Genomic DNA, 19,719 nt, shown 5'->3' on the forward strand with positions numbered 1-19,719 from the left:
AGCTGACGTCACTGATCTTTCAGGTTTATGCTACAGCTCAGCCATATCCCGTTTTGTCCACGGCAAGCAAGCATGCGCACCAAGCGCGGTAATCACGTACTCCGGAGCACGACGCGGTAAAGCCTGGACCAGCGCGATCCAATGATAGGTCCTCTTAGCCGGCGAATGTTTGCTAGGAGTGGATGACATTTGCGAAATGCTTAGAGCATCTCCACTCGTTTGCCCCGCCCCCTCGGGGGAAAATGTTCAGCTCTTTGGGGTTGCGCCGGCGGATTTTTTACGTTGGGGACAGAGTTTTCCCAGCCATGCCCCACGCACGCCTCATTCAGCGGATGCGTGGCGGTAGCAGCAAGCCCAGGGCCGTGCGGGTCGTGCCACGCGCGTCGGTCGTGCTTGCTTGCGTCCCGATGACGTCGACGGCCACTCATGCCGCCGCTCCCGCGCACGCAGTCGCTGCTCCCGGCCCCGGTCTCTACCACCCTTGCGACGGTGTCCGGACGAGGCCGGGTGCACGGCGGAGCTGCGGGCGATGAATCTTCACCCGCGCATGCTCGACAGCGGCGGCGTCTTCTTCGTCGTTGCCAGTGGGAGAGCTCGGCGGCGGCAAGCGGTGCTGTGAGGAGAAGTCGCACGGGAGAGAGAAGAAAGTAGATGCGGAGAGAGAAGGTCGGGGGGGAGGTATGTGGCCGCAGGTCGGCCACATCACGCAGAATATAGCGCCGGCATCCACAGCTGCCCCCTAGTGGGCTGGGTTTGGGGTGGGTTCGCCGGTGTCAGTTTTGCTCAAATCCGACGAAAACACAAGGTTTTGGGAGCGCGAGTGGAGCATTTTCCTATCGCCGGGGCTAGAAAAGTGGTCCTGTGGTGCTCTTGAGGGCACGGGTGGAGATGCCCTTAGATGGCAATTTTACTTAGGTAGAGGTTGACAGTTTCTTTAGGACAGCATTATAGTTTCTGAAAAGAAAAAAAATAAGAAAAAGGAGTAGAAAATGCCATTGTTTCACATCGCGTCGTAACTAAAACTGCCAGCAAACAATGTTTTTTTTCCCGAGGGGCGAACTCGTTTGTCATCCTCTTTCTAGAGAACGTCAGCTAGATAGCATTACCGTGATGATATTGCTCAAACGTCAAACAGTAACAGAGCGGGCGTCAGTTAACCAAACTTGAAGTGAAACTTAACTAGTATTCTTTACACGCGGACACCATACCAGACCACCCGCTCACTGATCCGATCCGGCCGTAAAACATCGTCCGTGTCAAGATCTTTTTCCCCGGGCACTGCGCTGCCCTGCATCATCATCAGCCGGAAAAAATCCAAAATAAACCCTGAACTCGTAGACCCTAGCTAAATCGAACCCTCAACTCCTAATCCCGGTAATCAGCACTCTCAACTCTCCAATCCCAGTCCAAAATGAACCCTGAGCCCACTTCCAAACAGGGATTGATGAGGTGGCAAACCAAAACTGGGATCGGTGGGTGTTGGCCGCGTTGCGGAGAAAAGTTGGGCCGGCCCATAAGGCCCAGAGCGTCCACGCAAGGGGCAGTCCATCCCCACTCGCGGCGTCCCCTGAAATTCCCCTGCTCGAGCGGCGGCAATGGCGACGGGCGGGTGATCGGCTCCGGCGGCAGCGATCGTGACGGCTTGGCGACGAGCGACGTCAAAGGTACGGTCTCCGACCTCCTCCTCCTCCTACGGCTGCAATTGAAGCTCTGACTGCACTGTTACTATTAGGGTTTCAGAGAGAAAAATTGGGGATTTTCTGCGATTAGAGAGTTAGGGTTTTTGGCGATTTTCTATTCGTTTTTGTCAGTCCAATTTCTCGGATTAGCACAATGTAGTGATATACTCTTGTTTGTTGCAGCTCAATCATGGACCCTAGTGAGATTTTGAATGTCAGATTTCATTTTGGGGGCCAGTTCATCCACATTGGTCCTGTTTTGGATTATGTGGGGGGAGATGAAGCACTTTCATTGATTGAGAGGGACAAGTTGTCATTGTTTGAAGTTCAAGGGCATTTGAAAGACCATCTGGAGTTCAAGGAATCGATGAAGTTGTATTTTCATGTTCCTGGGAAAGAACTAGCTGATGATTTGAGGTTTTTGTTTGATGACAGTGGTTGTGCTAGCATGTCAGACTACATTTGTGTTGGAGATGTAGCTGATATTTATGTGGAATACCATGGGGAGCAGGACAGTGAGAGTAGCAGCAGTGCTAGTGATTATGAGAATGAGATTGTTGATGTTGATATGGATGATGATGAAGCTGAAGAACCTGACATGGTCATTACTGCAGAACCAGATGATAATGGTGTGCTCACTCAAATGAACAACATCCAATTTGAGCATCCTAGGGCAAGCAAAACCACAGTGGCAAATGAGGTTGATGAAGTGGCAGGAACTCAGTTGATATTTTCTCAAATATGCAGTCCAGATGAAGTGCCAGATGCGGTGCATTTTCAGAGCAATTTGAGGACAGATGCAGTGAACTTTCAGAGGAATGTGAGGACAGAGGAAGTGAAGGATCAGAGCAACAATCCAGCAGATCAAGTGAATGTTGAGAGCAACAATGCAGTTTCAGCTAGTGATTCTGAAGAAGATACAGAGTACATACCACACAGTGAGGACAGTGGAGAAAATTCAGAGGTTGTTGAGCTCAGAAGGCATGCTAGAAAATTTAAGAAGAGGATGAGAGATACCAAGAGTTGGCTTGCAGGTGATTCAACAGCTCCTATTCCTATTGACTTAATTGCAAATATGGAAGATCAGTTAGAGGGAGAGGAGAAACAGTGGGGCTATGACTCATCTGATGAGGATTATTCTTATGATGAAGATTCTGATGGGCACATGGTGAGGAGGAAGAGCCAGTATCCAAGATACAATAATGACTCAGAAATTCCACACTTTGCATTGACAATGGTATTCAGGAGCAAGAATCAGCTTGTGAAAGCATTGAAGAAATATGGGATTGTGACCAAAAAAAGCATTGTGTTCTTGAAGTCAGAGAGTAACAGAGTTAGGGCTAAGTGTGGATGGCCTGGCTGCCCTTGGCTTATTTATGGAGCCAAAACCTCAAGAACAAGCAGGTTTCAAATCATAACATTTAATGATGAGCACCATTGTGCACAAAACAGGGAGAACAGACTTGTGACAGCTAAGGTTATTGCTGAAAGATATGAGCACTTCATTTTAGCTAATCCAATGTGGAAAATTGAGAGCATGAAAGCAACAGTTCTTCAGGACATGTTTGCTGATGTATCAACTTCTAAGTGCAAGCATGCAAAGAAGCTTGTCATGGACAAGTTAAGGGCTGGAATGAAGAATGAATACACCAGGGTTTTTGATTATCAGCTGGAGCTACTTAGAAGTAATCCTGGAAGCACTGTTGCAGTCTGTTTGGATCCAACAAACATGGAACAGAACATATTTCAGAGTTTCTATGTCTGCTTTAATGCACTGAAGTTGGGATTTAAGGCTGGCTGCAGGAAAGTGATTGGTTTAGATGGTTGTTTTTTTAAAGGTGCTGTCAAAGGAGAGCTATTGTGTGCTGTTGCAAGAGATGCAAACAATCAAATGTATCCAGTGGCATGGGCAGTTGTTGAGAGGGAAACTAATGATACATGGAAGTGGTTCATTGCCCTGCTTATTAAAGATCTTGAGATTAATGACAATGGAGCTGGCTGGGTGTTCATTTCAGATCAGCAGAAGGGACTGATAAATGCAATGAAGGATTATTTGCCAAATGCAGAGCACAGAATGTGTGCTAGGCATATCTATGCCAACTGGAGGAAGAAGCATAGGGAACATCAGTGGCAGAAGAAGTTCTGGGCAGTTGCCATAGCAGCAAACAAGCAGGACTTCAACTACTATAAAGCAAAGCTTGCCCAAGAAACTCCAGAAGGTGCAAAAGACATCATGAGAACAGAGCCAGTGCACTGGGCAAGGGCTTTTTTTCCAGTGGGATCCAATTGTGAGTCTGTTGATAATAATTTGTGTGAATCCTTCAATCATGCAATTGTTGAAGCAAGGTTTTATCCAATAATTTCAATGCAAGAAAAAATAAGGAAAAAGGTTATGGTTAGAATTCAGGAACAACGGGAAAAAGGTCAGAACTTCCATGGAAAAATATGTCCAAGTGCATTCAAGAAATTGAAGAGCAGCATAGCAAGAACCCAGTTCATGGAAGTACTTTGGAATGGCAAAGATGGATTTGAAGTGAAACTTGTCACTGGGAGAAAAAGGCAGTACACAGTGAGTCTTGACATCTGGACATGTTCATGTGGCTACTTCCAGCTAGCAGGTCTACCTTGTTCCCATGCAATAACAGCTATCTACAAGTGTGGAAAAAAAAGTGGAAGATTTCATTGCCCCTTGCTATTCTGTTGATGTTTTCAACAAAATTTATGAACATTGTTTGATGCCTGTGGAAGGTGAGGAAATGTGGCCAGTTTCTGAGAAACCCAGGCCTCAAGCTCCAGCATATGCAACCATACCAGATAGCATGCCACGCAGGCCTAAGAATAATGATAGAAGGAGAGAAGAAAGTGAGAAACCTAAGCCTAGCAAAAATATGACCAAGCATGGCACTGTAATTATTTGCTCAATGTGTGGCACTGCTGGACACAACAAAACAGGTTGCAAGCAAAACCCATACAGAGGCAAAAAGAAGAAGACTACCAAAAAAAGGGACACCGCAAAGGTGAGTTTTATTTTTTCCATGCATTTCTCTGGATTTAAATGATTTAAGTTGGTTCTCTGCAATTTAAATTATCTAAGTTAACATCACTTCAAATATTTTGACATGTAGCAAACCGGAGCTAGTGCACCTGCTACTGGCCCAACAACAGCATTTGCAGCAGCTACTGCCCCAGCAAGAACTTTTGCAACAACTACTGCCCAAGCAAGAGCCTCTACACCAGCCACTGGCCAAGCAAGAGCATCTGCAGCAGCCACTGCCCCAGGAAGAGCATCTGCACCAGCCACTGGCCAAGCAAGTGCACAACCTGGGCCATCTACTGGCTATAAGAGAAAAAGAGCTCCTGCATCATCTATTCCTAGCTTCAAGTACTTTACTGCTAGTGGCAATGTGTAATCTTGCCTAGTTTCATTTGTTGCAAACATTAAGGTTGTGTTGCAACAGAAATCTTTTGCAATGCCAGGCATATTAAGGCTATGGTCCTAGCTTTTGTAATCTATTTGCAAACATGGATTTGATGTTGCAGATTCTATCTACTTATAATGTCAAAGATATTTGCTACAATTTTCTTATGATGTTGTTTGCAAATGCTCAGGGTAAATGATATTTGCTATAATTTTCTTATTACAATTGGCAGCAAATGCAAATGCTATCTTATATTGTGTACATTCCAATGATCAGAGAAGTAATATATAACTTGGTTGCAATTGACTGCCAGATCACAAATTTCATTCCATACATTGCATTTCAAACAGAGTTCCACAACTGGACAGATAATTGGAATGATCCATACAGATAATTGGAATGACAAATAATTGCATTGCATACAAGATCCATACATTGCACATGCATACACTTGTGAGATCACAGCAACTTGACATTCAGTTCACTACAAATTTCCCTAGCACTAAACCAAGCACAAAGACAATCAGGACAAATATCACATTCATATACTTGCTCTTCATTGCATCTATTTCTTCATTCTTCAACCTCAACTGCTCTTGCAGAGACATAGCCAGCATTTCACCTCCTGCTTCATCCTCACTCATAGCCACAGCTGCAAATGCATCTTCAATTCGAGCAACAGTACCTCCACCCTTCAACCTCCACACCTCATCTCTCAAATCTCCAATTAAGTCACTAAAAAACTTTGGCAACGGATCATCATGCCATTCAACATACCCACAACCACCATGCTACGCAATTGAACAAAAGAAATAAATCAGAATGAGGGGATGAGGAAGAATAGAAGAATGAGCAGAAAAATCGGGGCTAACCATTGCATTGACGCACGCGTAATACCTCCTCCCCGGGTTCTGACGGCTCCAAGAAATCCATCTCGGTGCTTTCCGCCGTGGATTGCAGTGGCATAACTTCGCCGGCTCGTACGCCATAGGCTGCTCACAATAGCGCACCGGCGACCTCGCATCCGTGTCCCTCCTTCCCGACGCTCGCCGGAATCCAGGAGCAGAAGAACCGCCTGATGACCATGACATCGCAGTGTCCGCCGGCGCCGCCGCACCAATCGCCCACTCCTCTCTCCCTGGCCGCCGCCGGGCTAACCCTAGCTGTGATGAGGAATTCCCCAATTCGATTTGGATCGGGATATATCCCACCCGCGCGCGCACCGGTCAACTGGCCCACCTGACAGAAGAATCCCGGTTGACTATGCCACGTAAGCGTTTTCCTGCCCAAATCGACTGCAGGGTTCATTTTGGACCGGGATTAGAGAGTTGAGAGTGTTGATTACCGGGATTAGGAGTTGAGGGTTCGATTTAGCTAGGGTCTACGAGTTCAGAGTTTATTTTGGACTTTTTCCTCGTCAGCCAGCCTTCCGCGTCACGTCAGCCTTCCGCGTCACGTCATGTGCGTGCGTCGTGTCATGATGAACAAGGCATGGGGAAAATATGGAAATATCGGCGCGGGGCCAAACTTTTCGGGATCATGTCCCCCGGCGGAGTTTATCTCGATTAGGCAGGTTAGATCCTGGGCGACGTCAGCCATTATACGCACGCATGCGCGCTTCGCATGCCACGTCGCCATGGACACGAGGCATGGGCGCGCGATCCTTGGGGCCCCCGTTATCTTCCTGCTCCGGATAGTTCCACGGCGGCCGCTCGCCGGTCGCCGTGCTATGCTACGCTATGCTATGCTCCTCTCGTGCCGTGCGTGACCCTGGGAACAGCCGTATCTAGCTAGGGCCTAGGGCTGATCTGGCGCCCTAGTAGTTATGTTTAGTGAACAACCACTCCACGTGTTTCAACTTTTCTGTGGACGGACGGCCTCCATTGCCAGGCTGCTGCTCATGGTCAATTAGTTGGTCATGGTTCTGGCACTGGCGCCGTGGTCAAGCCGGTGGCGTCCCACGCTAAGAACGGAATGCCACTGATTCCCTAATATCCATATCATTACGGGAGAAAGTGACCGGGGCAGCCGATACAGTGTGCGTGCTTGTAGTAGAGCTAGCTTGTCTCCCAGCCATGACGTTTGTGTGTTTGCCTTGGCGTGTACTTAAAACAAACACGCGCATGGCGTGTAGGCGGCCGAATGGTTGGCCTGATCCTCTATGCAGCCTGCTGACGTCACGCTTGGGTGATCTTAGGCATCGAGTCATTTCCCAAAATTAACCTTCGCCCCTGATCCTGGAAGCGAAATTAAGCTTTGATCCTGAACCGCCGAGACCTGAGAAATGCTGTTGGCTGCGAGGAGCGAGCCTAACATTAATCGTATCCCAGAACCCAGATGGGAATGAGCATACATCTACGTTGACAGCGTCTCATCTACGTACAATAATAGTACTGTCTTGAGATATTCTCAGACAACCGACCGTTTCTTTTTTTCTCCTTTTCTCTGCGGGAAAGACATCCGACAGTTTCGTTGTCTCAGAGTCACAGATGTTTACTAGCTTGGTATACACGAAGGACTAAAGCTCCATTCAGGCAACAAAACAGGCGCATGATTGTACTACGGCGATGATAGCTTTTCTGGAAGCCACGGCATCACCATTCGATGAGCCTACCCACACAATGCCGGAGAAAGCAAGAAAAATGTTTATCTGAAATGTACGCATCTTTCCGCAAAAGGATGATGCATGATTGCCATGCAGAAGTATGACCCACGGTCGTGGAATAATTGAGAACCTAACAACCACCTCAGGATGTGATACGGCGGCGGATCACAGAAGCTAACGACATGCAATGAACACCCATCCAACTTAGCCCTCCAGTGGCACTATCATATGCATCCTCCAAAACACCAAGGGGTACAGTCAAAACTAAAGACAAGGCAATATATATTAGTTGATGGCACTATCTTGTACCCAAGCCAACTTTATACTACTAGCACTACTCTCAATCCTCTGGGTTCTACCAACAGGCAACAACTTCCGCAGTCGCCTTACTGGTGATCTTGAGCGAGGCATTCTTGTCATCTGAAAAGCATAAAACTGTACATCAACACTATGAGGCACCCCAGCTCATACTAGTGATTGTATTTCAAACTGATAACTCGTAGTAGCATTACAACTGACAATGCTCGCACTACTTTTCTCATGAACAGCCATAATATTACCTTAAACAGCCCAATAACGTAACAGAACACATGCTGAGTTTCAACACTCGACACTGCTCTATAGTGATAGCAATATTTGTTCCGATGAACTTCAATGCAACAAAGATGAGGCAGATGAGATATTGCAAGATGCAATGCACAGAGGAAAACGGTAACGCACCTTACTCCGGCTTTGGCTCATTGATGACTGCACCCACACTCTTAAACCAGCGTATCAGGTTGCGGTGATCCTTCACATAGAGCCAGGCTTGTAGAAACGGGAAGAGCTTCTCATTTATGCCACGGGCCTCAATGTAAAAATGGAATGCATCGCGCACCTTCTCATCCAACTCTCTGTCAACCCAAAAGCAAATTTTGATAAATTATAAATAAAACCTAGCAAGTTAACACTCATGGCATCTGTTACTTTGTTAGTATTATCATGTATTCCCTCCGTAAACAAATATAAGAGTGTTTAGATCACTAAAGTAGTAATCTAAACGCTCTTATATTTCTTTACAGAGGGAGTACAAACAAGGCTAGCACCAGTACAAACCGAATTACTCTATCAGCAGGCAATTAAAAATTAAACATCGCGTCGCTTCTGCATACCAGGGAAAACAAGCAACCACAATCCAAGCAGCTATGCAGAGTTGCAAACAATAGCAGCACACAGGACAACTCGTCGATTATTACAGAAGGGTTAGGATCAGTGCTTACAAGAAACTCAATTTGGATATCCATCTGCATTGATATCCGCTCTCAAGAGGGCCTATTCAAACAAAGGTGACTGGACCACTGGAGAACAATGTAAATGATCTTTAATATTAGAATAAATATCAAGAAACCATAACTATTGGGACATAGGTTTCAAAAAGCCACAACTTATGGAATTTGTTTCACTTAACCATAACTCTTGGGGCAGATGGTTACAGCCCAAATCATATGTTTCAGCTAGGTCAACAACGATTCCGACCTACAGGGTCCACTGGCCAGATCTGAGTGACAAAAAGGCTGGGTTTGGAAAAGCTCATAGACCAGCTTACAGGTCCAAATAAGCCAGAAGCTATCCCTGATCAAAAGCTTAAAAACAGCTTAATCTCACAGGCCATTCGTTTTCCCGTTAGTGGCAGGAAGCCTCGAATGTGAGGCTTCCTGAGCTACTCAGCGCCCTCACCCACCATCCTCATGGCAATGCCCCTAAACTTCACGAAAATTACATCAAACATGCTTCCGGAGTGAATGCTGCTTTGCCACATGCTGGCTGGTACATATATATTTGAGATTAGGGCTTTGGTCTGAGACATAGCGACGGGCTTTGGTACAGGAGTCTGAGGTCAGGGAGGCTTTAAAAAGGGTGAAAGGTGGCAAGGAGTCTGAGGCCACTGAGGGCTAACTAAGCTTTTCAACCTCGTTTTTCAGGCAAACAAGATGCTAAAAGAATGGCTGGAGTATATTAGTACCAAACTTGAAAAACAAGGGGATGTTCAAAGTTGTACTAATTACAGTGGAATTAAGCTGACGAGCCATACAATGAAGCTATGAGAGAGTCATTGAGCACCGCTTAAGAAGAATGACAAGCGTGACCAAAAATCAGTTTGGTTTCATGCCTTGGAGGTCGACCATGGAAACCATTTTCTTGGTACACCAACTTATGGAGGGATACATGGAGCAAAAGAAGGACCTGCATATGGTGTTCATTGACTTAAGAAGGCCTATGACAAGATACCGCGCAATGTCATGTGGTGGGCCTTGGAGAAACACAAACTCCCAACAAAGTACATTACCCTCATCAAGGACATGTACGATAATGTTGTGACAAGTGTTCGAACAAGTGATGGCAACACTGATGACTTCCTGATGAAAATAGGACTGCACCAAGGGTTAGCTTTGAGCCATTATCTTTTTGCTTTGGTGATGGATGAGGTCACAAGGGATATACAAGGAGATATCCCATGGTGTATGCTCTTTGCGGATGATGTTGTGCTAGTCGATGATAGTCGGACAGGGTTAATAGAAAGTTAGAGCTATGGAGACAAACCTTGTTATCGGTTTTAGGCTTAGCAGAACTAAAATCAAGTACATGAGGTGTGGTTTCAGTACTACTAGGCACAAGCAGGAGGAGGTTAGCCTTGATGGGCAGGTGGTACCTCAAAAGAACACCTTCCGAAATCCAGGGTCAATGCTGCAGAAGGATGGTGATATTGACGAAGATGTGAGCCATCAAATCAAGGCCGGACGGATGAAGTGGCGCAGAGCTTTTTGGCTTTCTCAGTGACAAGAGAAGAGAGTGCCACAAAAGCTAAAAGGCAGGTTCTATAGGACGGCGATTCGACCCACAATGTTGTATGGCGTTGAGTGTTGGCCAACTAAAAGGCGGTTCAATAGTTAGGTGTAGTGGAGATGCGCATGTTGGGATGGATGTGTGGACACACAAAGAAGGATCTGGTCCAGAATAATGATATACGTGACACAGCTGGGGTAGCACCGATTGAAGAGAAGCTTGTCCAAAATCGTCTAAGATGGTTTGGGCATATTCAGCGCAGACCTCCAGAAGCTCCAGTGCATAGCGGACGGCTAAAACGTGTTGATAATATCAAGAGAGGTTGGGGTAGAACAAACTTGACATGGGAGGAGTCTGTAAAGAGAGATCCGAAGGACTGGAATATCACCAAAAGAACTGGTCATGGACAGGGGTAAGCTAGCTATCCATGTACCAGAACCATGGGTTGGTTGTGAGATCTTATGGGTTTCAGCTCTAGCCTACCCCAACTTGTTTGGGACTAAAACCTTTGTTATTGTTGTTGTTGTTGTATTAGGGCTTTGGTCTGAAATTTGATGAATTAACAGTTCAACCGCATTCCTAAATTGCCTTGATGGGTGCGGGATGATATATTGGTAGACATCGATCCAACCAGGCTGGGTTTAACCCATTCCAGGTCAGTGTGTGACGAGGCAGTATCATCTTGGTCATTTTGCCACATCAGATATGAACCGGTGTGCCCGCAGGTCAGAGTCACTGTCAACTGAGCTGCAATGCAAGATTTGGAGTGGGCTCCTATAACCGACCACCCCAATAGTTGTGGTTAAGTGATTTCTCCCCTAATTCAGTTTTCTAAAACTTCGTCCCAACATATGCGGTTCCTTGATATTTATACTACATATTTCAATTTTAACTTCTTCAGCATTGTGCATATTGGAACCAAGTAGGCACATGCATTCTACACCCCTATTCCCTTCAAGACACGATAGCAGTAATTTAACCAAGTATATCATCATGCAACATTAAGATCATCCTATGTCTGCAGGCAGACAGCCATTGTTGCAGGGCCACAGGCCTAAGATTCTTTATCAAAGTATCCAACCATCTCTAGGATAGCAAATCACCATTTGTTCACAACATGTAAAATTCCAAAGATAGTGACTACGGAGTATTAACTACAAAAGGACTTGGCAATGAAAGATTCCCATATGAGTACCAAGTTCTGAGCACATTGGTATACCTAAAACTCTTCCTTTGACACAAAATATCCATGTTTTCAGTTCTCATGACGCATTGACAACAGCTACTTCATACAAAACAACAGGCAATATGCAGCTGAAATATCTCCTCACACCACTTGCAGGATGTTCTTACTTCTTAGTGCCCTTATTAAAGTTTCAATTTGAAACTCCTACCATCATTTATGATCGATCGATTATGAACGAAACCACCATCTTTGAGCCTATGTCTTACATTGATTAGTTAACAAATACAGGTCATGTCATAGCTAACATATAAAATCTGCTTTACTCAGTTCTATCAGACAGAATCAATCTAAAGGATATTGTCAACAAAGCTTCTACACATATGACACCAGGTCACCAGCTCTGCCAACTGAATTAGTAAAATCATGATTATTCATATGGATTTCACATTTCAATGCCGCACCAAAATTGGTCAACCTAATAACCTATTAACCAGTTTTATATTGCGCAGCAAATTAGATTCCTACTAAAACTGAAGCACTGACTTTATCGTACAAGCTCCTCTGTTAACAAAATTACAAACAATCAAATTCGCACGCATTGAGAAGAAATAACTCACTGGAAGATGCGACCCTGGTACTCGCCACCGCCCTTCGTCGCCGCGGCCACCGCCACCGCCCCAGACGCGGACGTCTTCGACCGAAGGCAGACGGAGTGGATCCCCACGGCGTCAGGGTACAATCCACACAGGAACTGCAGCGACTTGCTGCTCTCTGGCCTGGAGATGTCGACGTGGAGGAAGAGCTGGCTGATTGACCCGCTCACCCCGCCTGCGCCGTCGGAGCCGTCGGAATCAGAGTCGGCACCGGGGGGCATGATGTTGGAGAGCCTGGCGACGGAGATGGAGATCTCCTCGCCGGCCTCGCCGTAGCTGCGGCGGAGCACGGGGCCCGAGGTCTGGTCCAGGGCGCCCTTGACGATGGTGTAGGGCTTGGGCGGGCTGATCTTGGGCGGGGGCGTCATTTTGGAGACCTCGAGGTAGTGCTCCTTGAGGGAGCGGAGGAGGATGGAGTTCACGGCCGAGGAGGACGCGACTGCGGTGGCCGCGGCGGAGGAGCGTGGCCGTGGCGAGTTGGAGAGGGCACGGCGAAGGAGCGCCGTGGCGGCGGAGGGGGCGGCGCGGCGGAGCATCCTGGCGAGGCGGAGAGAAGGGTTTAGGGGTTACTGCGGATGGGGAATTATGCGGTTTGTTTGTCTGTTTATTATTTTCGTCCGGAGGAAAATACGGCTACCAATGACATGTGGGCCGAGTGGTACAGTTTGCTGTCTTTCTCATTAACCGTGTTTTCTCCTTTGAGTTACGAATCGTGATGGTTTAAGCTCAAAAACGAATCGTAATGGTTTATCAGAGGCACCTAGCTGATTTTCATACCTAGACTGAAAACATATACAGTAAGAATCAGAAGATCAAAATACTAAAAGACAATTGACGCTCTGGTGTGTTGATCATGTGAGGTCTTAGCATGACGATTTTTTAATTGTCTACTACAAGAAGACTTACCTAAACCTATGAGGAAGGATCAATGACACACTTCTTCGACTCGCTCTAGTCCTTATAGTTACTAGATCGGAATCACGCATTGGCGCGAGGGTGCCGGTCCCAACGTTTTGCCGAAACATGTAACACTATCTTAGTAGGAACCCGGGTATAGCATTTGCACTTATACAGGGTAATAATAAAGTAAAGAAATAATTTGCGTTCATACGACCACAAATGATAACCATTCGACATGAAGTTCGATACCAAAAGTGAGAACACATAAGAGGAGGTAATAAGAACAAAGGAGACCGGGATCGCGCCTTAGCACAAGGGTTACGGTCCCAATGTTTTGGTCAAGTTAAGAAACCTCATTTACCATATGCATTCAAACAAAAAAATAAAATAAAATAAAGAAAAACATTAATTTGTAACAGAAGCAAGACAGCAAAATATAACCATTTGACACCAAGTTTAGTACTAAGAGCGCAAACATGAGAGGAAGTACTAATCTAAAACAAAGTTTGCAACATATCCATATATAAGCAAAGCAGCTACCCATTTTATGCTAAATTTATACCAAAAGCAAATTCGCTACAAAGGAAACATCTCAAGAAGCAGTAGGTAGTAAACACTTACTAATAGCTACAAAACATTACAGTAGCGAACGGTTCCACGTTGAACAGCAATGCATCAAATATTTGATCATATGAGTCCAGTCAAAGTAAATATTGCCCGGTATGATTGAGATATATAAGTTTGGCATAAAGAAATAGACAAAAAATCGACACAGTTGCATGGATCAGGATTACAGCAAGTTGTTCATATAAAAAGCAACACATCTCACAAATCTAAAGACCATTGGTAATAATTAGCACAAGTCGTTTACAAAGAAATGCCCGAAAACCAAGTAGGACATTACAGGGCAGTTGGACAGTACAGTACAGAAAGCAAGGCATACAAAAGGCAAGTGACAAAATCCGATAGCATCCTTGATAAGTACACAAAATGAATCAATGGTGTAGCTCATCATGGCAAGTGATACCGCTGGAAGCATAGCTCCAATCGCCGATCAGTAGTGTTTTGCTGGTGGAAATAAACATTGTAAGGATACAATAAACATTTGTTTACCAACATGGCTAACAGAAATACTCAAATGCGTGCATCTTTCTCCAGTAGAAAAGCACATTGACAGTCAATGTGTTCTGTGAGTACATCCTTCTCCGGTAAATAGCTCTAGGAATTCCAAGATGATCCAACATAGTATCAAGAACCATTCTGCCAAAAATTCCCACAATAGTATGGTCAACCTGAGTGTTTGGAAATGGCATAGAGAAAAACATAAATATGTGACTGATAAATGAGGGTCAACCTGAGCGTGGTATAGAGAAAACATAAATATGTGACTGATAAATGAGCCGCAAAGGAACATATAGGCGCAGGACAACGGACCAATTTTAATTGGATTTCTTGCACAAGCATATAAGGCGCATGATATAAGGCTCCGTTCGGTCTGCAGGAAAAACAAAGGAAATCTACAGGTTTGCAAACCCGTAGTTTTGTCTACCTCTGAACCGTTCGCTTCATATGATTGTGCTACAGAAATTTGAAGGAAACCCTGCATTCGAGTGCTCATTCCAGAGGATTGCAAAAATCCACTACAATCTCATTTTTGGGCGGATGCCCGAGGCAAAGCGACACAACTTCGAATAAAAAACCTAAACAGTACAGCCATGCATGAGGCAAGAGACAAACTGACAGCGTAACATGCGAATAAAAAATACCACCACAACGTACACAGTCTCGTCGGTAACAAAGCTTTTCACACCTACGCTTCGAACGCCCCGCATGCTTCTCTTCGTCTGTTTTACAACCCCATAGGCTGGTACTGTACAATCAATTGTATTCCTTTGTAGTTTTCTGGTCTTGAGTTTTCTATACCTACAAACCGAATGCAGCCTAAAGTTAGTTGATAACCTCTGTCTAACCTTTCTAGGTAGGCGCATCCTTTTGTTACTGGAGCAGTAAACTAACAAGCACCATGACCAAACTAATAAGCAGTAACCTATAACAAACTAACAAGCAGCGGCTCCTCCCTGCAAATAAAATCACATCTAAATCAACTATCTAACAAGAAAATGACCATGAATGAATCATGGACAGTCAACAAAAATCAAAACTAACTAATTGACCTCGTTGATAGAAACAAAAAATATGATTGGAAGAATATACATAACTCTGCATAGCTAAACCGTAGTTAAACCAAGTTCACATCAGCAATAACCAACAGAAAGATACAAAAAATTACATGATTCGGACCCAACAGAAGCTCCTGCCAGGACAAAATTACCATGAGCATCTTTCCCAGAGGACCTATCCTACCCACATGGCAATAGCACCTGATGGCTAAAAGAGAACCATACAAGCCCCTAGCTACTATGGCATTGACTTGTTTGGTAGCTCCGGCAACATCTCATAACTGAACCAAAAAACAATATGAACCAACAAGCATTTGGCAGGACCAAACAGAATTAATAAACAAAGCAAGGAAGAATACAAAAGCCTACATCGACAAAGACAAGCACAGTTGTTTTTACAACAATATGCATCATCAAAAGGCTATGCAGAGTTGTTCTTTAGAGGCTATGCGAAGTTGTTCTTTAGAGGCTATGCAGAGTTGTGTATATTCTTCCAATAAAGCAGTTGACCTGTATGATGAGATCCATGGACGCGCGACAACACAAGAAAAAACAACTACCCTCTAAAGAACCCCATGCCAGCCATAGACAGACCGCACAGATCCTCCCTACAACTCGAACGAAGAGGACCACATCAAACACCGGCCAAAAAAGGGGAAAAAAGAGGCAGACCTGCAGGTCCGTGGACTCAGCCTACGTAGGAAGACCATGTTGAGCACAAAACGGACGAAGGCCAGGACGAGGCGGAACACAACAAACCTGCAACAAAATAATCATAGGGATATTAGAGGAAACCAAGAGAGGGCAGGGGAGGAGGAAACTTTACAATAATATGCATCATCAAAAGAAGAAAAGGATAAGAAATCCAAGATGAACTCATCATACCACTTTCTGTTGGGGGGGCCTTTGGTGATGGCTTGGTCGCAACCGCCGATGGGGAGGAGGAAGATGAGGCCACCAATGAGAAGGAGGGCAGCATCAGCAAGGGGCGTGGATGAGAAGGAGAGCGACAGCAAGGGGTTGTCTCTGTAAGGAATCACTGCTTGTTAATGAACATAGCCAGCAAGATAATGGGGGAAATAAACACTCTGTCAATCCTGTGGCTTAGAATGCAACACTCTGAATGAGCAAATTCATGTTAAAACTAAAATCCTACATTACCATCTACCTGGAGCTAAGAATACAAATTAGTCTAGCTAACGTCCTTTTAAACCTTAATTAAAGTTTCCCCTGATTGAGTATAGTCCTTGTAAAAAAAAGTTGCATAAGCAATTATTCACTGGAAACATATTAATTTTAGTACTGTATATTATGTACAGATGGACATCTACACACAAACAACTCATGAGTCAATCCAAACTACACCACGAGTGGTGCATACTAATAAACTGGTATATCCATATATATAAAGGATATTAAGAAAGCTAACAGGATTATCAAGAACACAGTGTAACAATCAGAGGGATTCCAAAGCTATTAATTATTTAAGAAGGGACTAAGCTGGAAAGAGGAAAGAAAATACAACAAAGAGAGCAATAAAAATTCAAGCTTATATTCACAGGCTTTTGAAAAAAAATACAGCTAGAGGCTATCTTGCATACTCTCAAGCTCCAACAGTATCTGTAGTACCTTTGGAGGAGGTGATTCTTAGCAAATCAGGAAAGAAGCTACTTTCTACCAAACTGGCCTGACCGTGAACAGCGCCATTGGAAACAAAAACAGAACGATCAAAGACTCTAAACTCTCCACCATCCATGCATGTCACTACCACACCAGCTTCTTCAACTATCTATTGAAAAATGACTAAATTCGCCAAATAATTATATACTGGCAAACTCCACGGAGTAAAGAGTTGCTTAGAGAAGTAAATAAGAAGCCATACTACTCAGGATCGATGAAATTTATCTAATTGAAATAAAGACTGATAGATAAATATATTTCAGAATATCAATATACACATCACTTTGATACTCCCTCCTTCCCAAAATATCTCATATGTTTTTATAATAATTTTGTAGCATACAATAAGTGAAAATAATAGTCAAAGTTATGCGACGAAGACCCAAAAAGTCAACTGCGCCTTATATTTTGGGAAGGAGGGTGTACCTTTTACTATGCGAATTCTAGATTTGATTACAGAAACTGAAATCAATTTCTTTCAAAGATTAGTTCAGAACTGCTCAATGATATCCTTAAGATAAGATTAACTCTGTTATTTTCAACCCAAATTATGAGAGTACGGAAATATAAGAACCATCATAAACATGAGGAAAGATTATCTGAATGAAAAGATGGTAAGGTTTGAAAATAAGCAAATAAGCCAGTCCCACTTTCTACCAAACTGATGATTATTTAGCAAATCTGATTCCACGGTGTAAGGAGTACCAGAATGCCAGCAACCATATCACACGGCTTAAGCCGATATTCCCAGTAAGCCTCTGTAATGCCTAGACCAACATGGGACATATCAGCAGCAGCAGAGCCTAGCCTTCGTACTCCATGAAAGCATGTACATTTTGAAAAATGATTAAAGAAACAACATAAAAGAGGAAAGTGGTGCATGGTGTTTGGCTTCCTTGTTACTGAACCCATGTCCAGAAAATAAAGTAACCCTCAGAATCAGAAACACTACGGGAATTTATACATCCAATTCTATAAATGATGGTTGTTCATGACTCACTCAGTTTATCTGTGCTGAACAGAAGGATAGAACAATAAATCCACCAAGTGAGAACACATACATAAATTTAAGGACCACGTTCATACAAACTGAAATCAACAGCAGATGCAGAAATAAGAGTGTACATGAGAAGCATTCTTACTCTGTCACCAAGTCTGCAACCCCCTTGTGTTGGATATTATGCAGCTTAATAACAGCTTCCATTACAACCTAAAACGGATGGAAGACAAGAAAAACTGGCCTGAGAATTTATTCATCAAAATTAGAACGAGGGGGATGCGACAAATTTGCATAAGGGCATGGAATGGAAGTACCACGACCCTCTTACGAAAATGGCGAACTGGGCACTTAGAAGGCCGTGAATTATGCAACACATAATGCATAGTAGTATATCCCATATGTTTGTCTTCTCTTGGTTAGCAAAAGAACTAATTTGGACTCTCTAAATTGTCAAAATAGTGGAATTTGTCAAATTTATCCTCGGAAACCAATGAAACCAGTAGTTGTCATCACATTAACCAGCACAGCTTGAAACTAAGTGGCATCGCAATCGAAGCAAGCAATTCCATCTACGAATTGAAACACAGGCAGAACCTAGGCGAAGCAATCCCACCACACCAAGAGAGCGCCGACGAGAAAAGGGGGATCTGAAACGCACCTCGGCACATGCCTTGGTGGCGGCATGGATGGGGAGGGGAGCCCCCATTTAGCAATGGCATCTCGAGGTATCGGCGGACGGTTCACTGACCTGCTTGAGGTCCGCGAGGGAGAGGCCGGACATGGCCAAGAACTTGGTGGCATTGGCGCCCGTGACGCGCCCGTCTCCATCTGCAAGGACAGCCGGGGACGCAGCCACCAGAGAATCAGTGAAGTGCCGTCCATCCCCTCTCAATCCTTCGGTTTGGGGGCGCTAGTGGTAGGAACTGCAAAGTTTGCAAAACACGCACCTGGATCGGCGAGGACGAACCAGTCGGTGTAGATCCTCTGGTGCTCCTCAGCCCACGGCGGCGGCGGACCGCGCAATCTCCATCCACGGTCTCCCTCCTCGCGTCGGCGGCGGCTGACGAGGTGCGGGTGCTCCCCCTCCTAGATCCGTTGGCCCTCCTCCTGCTGCTGCTGAATCCCAAGACGCCAGCGGCGTCCTGCACCGCCGACGGCGCCTGATGGGAGAGCAGCGACGGCGGCGAGCTTGCTGAAGGGAGAGGAACGGGAGGGCAGTGGCGGCGATGGCTGCAGGGAGCGATGCGTCTATATCTCCCACGTGTCGAGGCACGACTTAGAGGCATAACTGCATTATGGTTTTGTCGCAAGAAGGGTCATCTTCACACAATCCCATGTAATGAATAAGAATGGGATAAAGAGTTGGCTTACAATCGCCACTTCACACAATACATAAATAAATCATACATCAATCAGGGTACACACATTGGTCCGACTACGGATCCAAAAGAAAAGAAGACAACCCCAAATGCTAGATCCCCGATCGTCCCAACTGGGCTCCACTACTGATCAATAGGAAAAGAAACATAGTAACGACCAAGGTCCTCATCGAACTCCCACTTGAGCTCGGTTGCATCACCTGCACTGGTATCGT

The 19,719-nt window shown here is 44.9% G+C and overlaps 2 protein-coding genes across 8 annotated transcripts; both read right to left on the bottom strand.

The window, feature by feature from the left end:
* Positions 1-7,891: 7,891 nt before the first annotated feature.
* Positions 7,892-12,958, bottom strand: LOC123079313 (uncharacterized). 2 transcript variants are annotated; one of them, XM_044502055.1, is made up of 3 exons: positions 12,330-12,958; positions 8,424-8,596; positions 7,892-8,123 (listed from the first exon to the last, which is right to left on the bottom strand). In XM_044502055.1, the coding sequence occupies exons 1-2, from the start codon at positions 12,899-12,901 to the stop codon at positions 8,425-8,427; spliced, it is 744 nt and encodes a 247-aa protein (XP_044357990.1). In that variant the 5' UTR covers positions 12,902-12,958; the 3' UTR covers positions 7,892-8,123; position 8,424. The 2 variants fall into 2 exon arrangements, with proteins under 2 accessions (XP_044357990.1, XP_044357991.1); XM_044502056.1 differs by lacking the exon at positions 7,892-8,123 and having other exon boundaries at positions 8,421-8,596.
* Positions 12,959-14,095: 1,137 nt separating this feature from the next.
* On the bottom strand, positions 14,096-19,366 carry LOC123079314 (uncharacterized). Of its 6 annotated transcripts, none has more exons than XR_006437921.1 (7): positions 19,073-19,366; positions 18,784-18,953; positions 18,268-18,335; positions 16,331-16,471; positions 16,118-16,204; positions 14,620-15,188; positions 14,096-14,525 (listed from the first exon to the last, which is right to left on the bottom strand). XR_006437921.1 is itself a non-coding variant. In XM_044502057.1 (7 exons), the coding sequence occupies exons 2-7, from the start codon at positions 18,829-18,831 to the stop codon at positions 14,387-14,389; spliced, it is 627 nt and encodes a 208-aa protein (XP_044357992.1). In that variant the 5' UTR covers positions 18,832-18,953; positions 19,073-19,366; the 3' UTR covers positions 14,096-14,386. The 6 variants fall into 6 exon arrangements, 5 of the variants coding, with proteins under 5 accessions (XP_044357992.1, XP_044357993.1, XP_044357995.1 ...); XM_044502057.1 differs by having other exon boundaries at positions 15,045-15,188; XM_044502058.1 differs by having other exon boundaries at positions 14,096-14,557; positions 15,045-15,188.
* Between the last annotated feature and the right edge of the window lie 353 nt (positions 19,367-19,719).

This window comes from Triticum aestivum, chromosome 3D (assembly GCF_018294505.1).
Source record: "Triticum aestivum cultivar Chinese Spring chromosome 3D, IWGSC CS RefSeq v2.1, whole genome shotgun sequence".
NCBI classification, from domain to species: Eukaryota; Viridiplantae; Streptophyta; class Magnoliopsida; order Poales; family Poaceae; genus Triticum; species Triticum aestivum.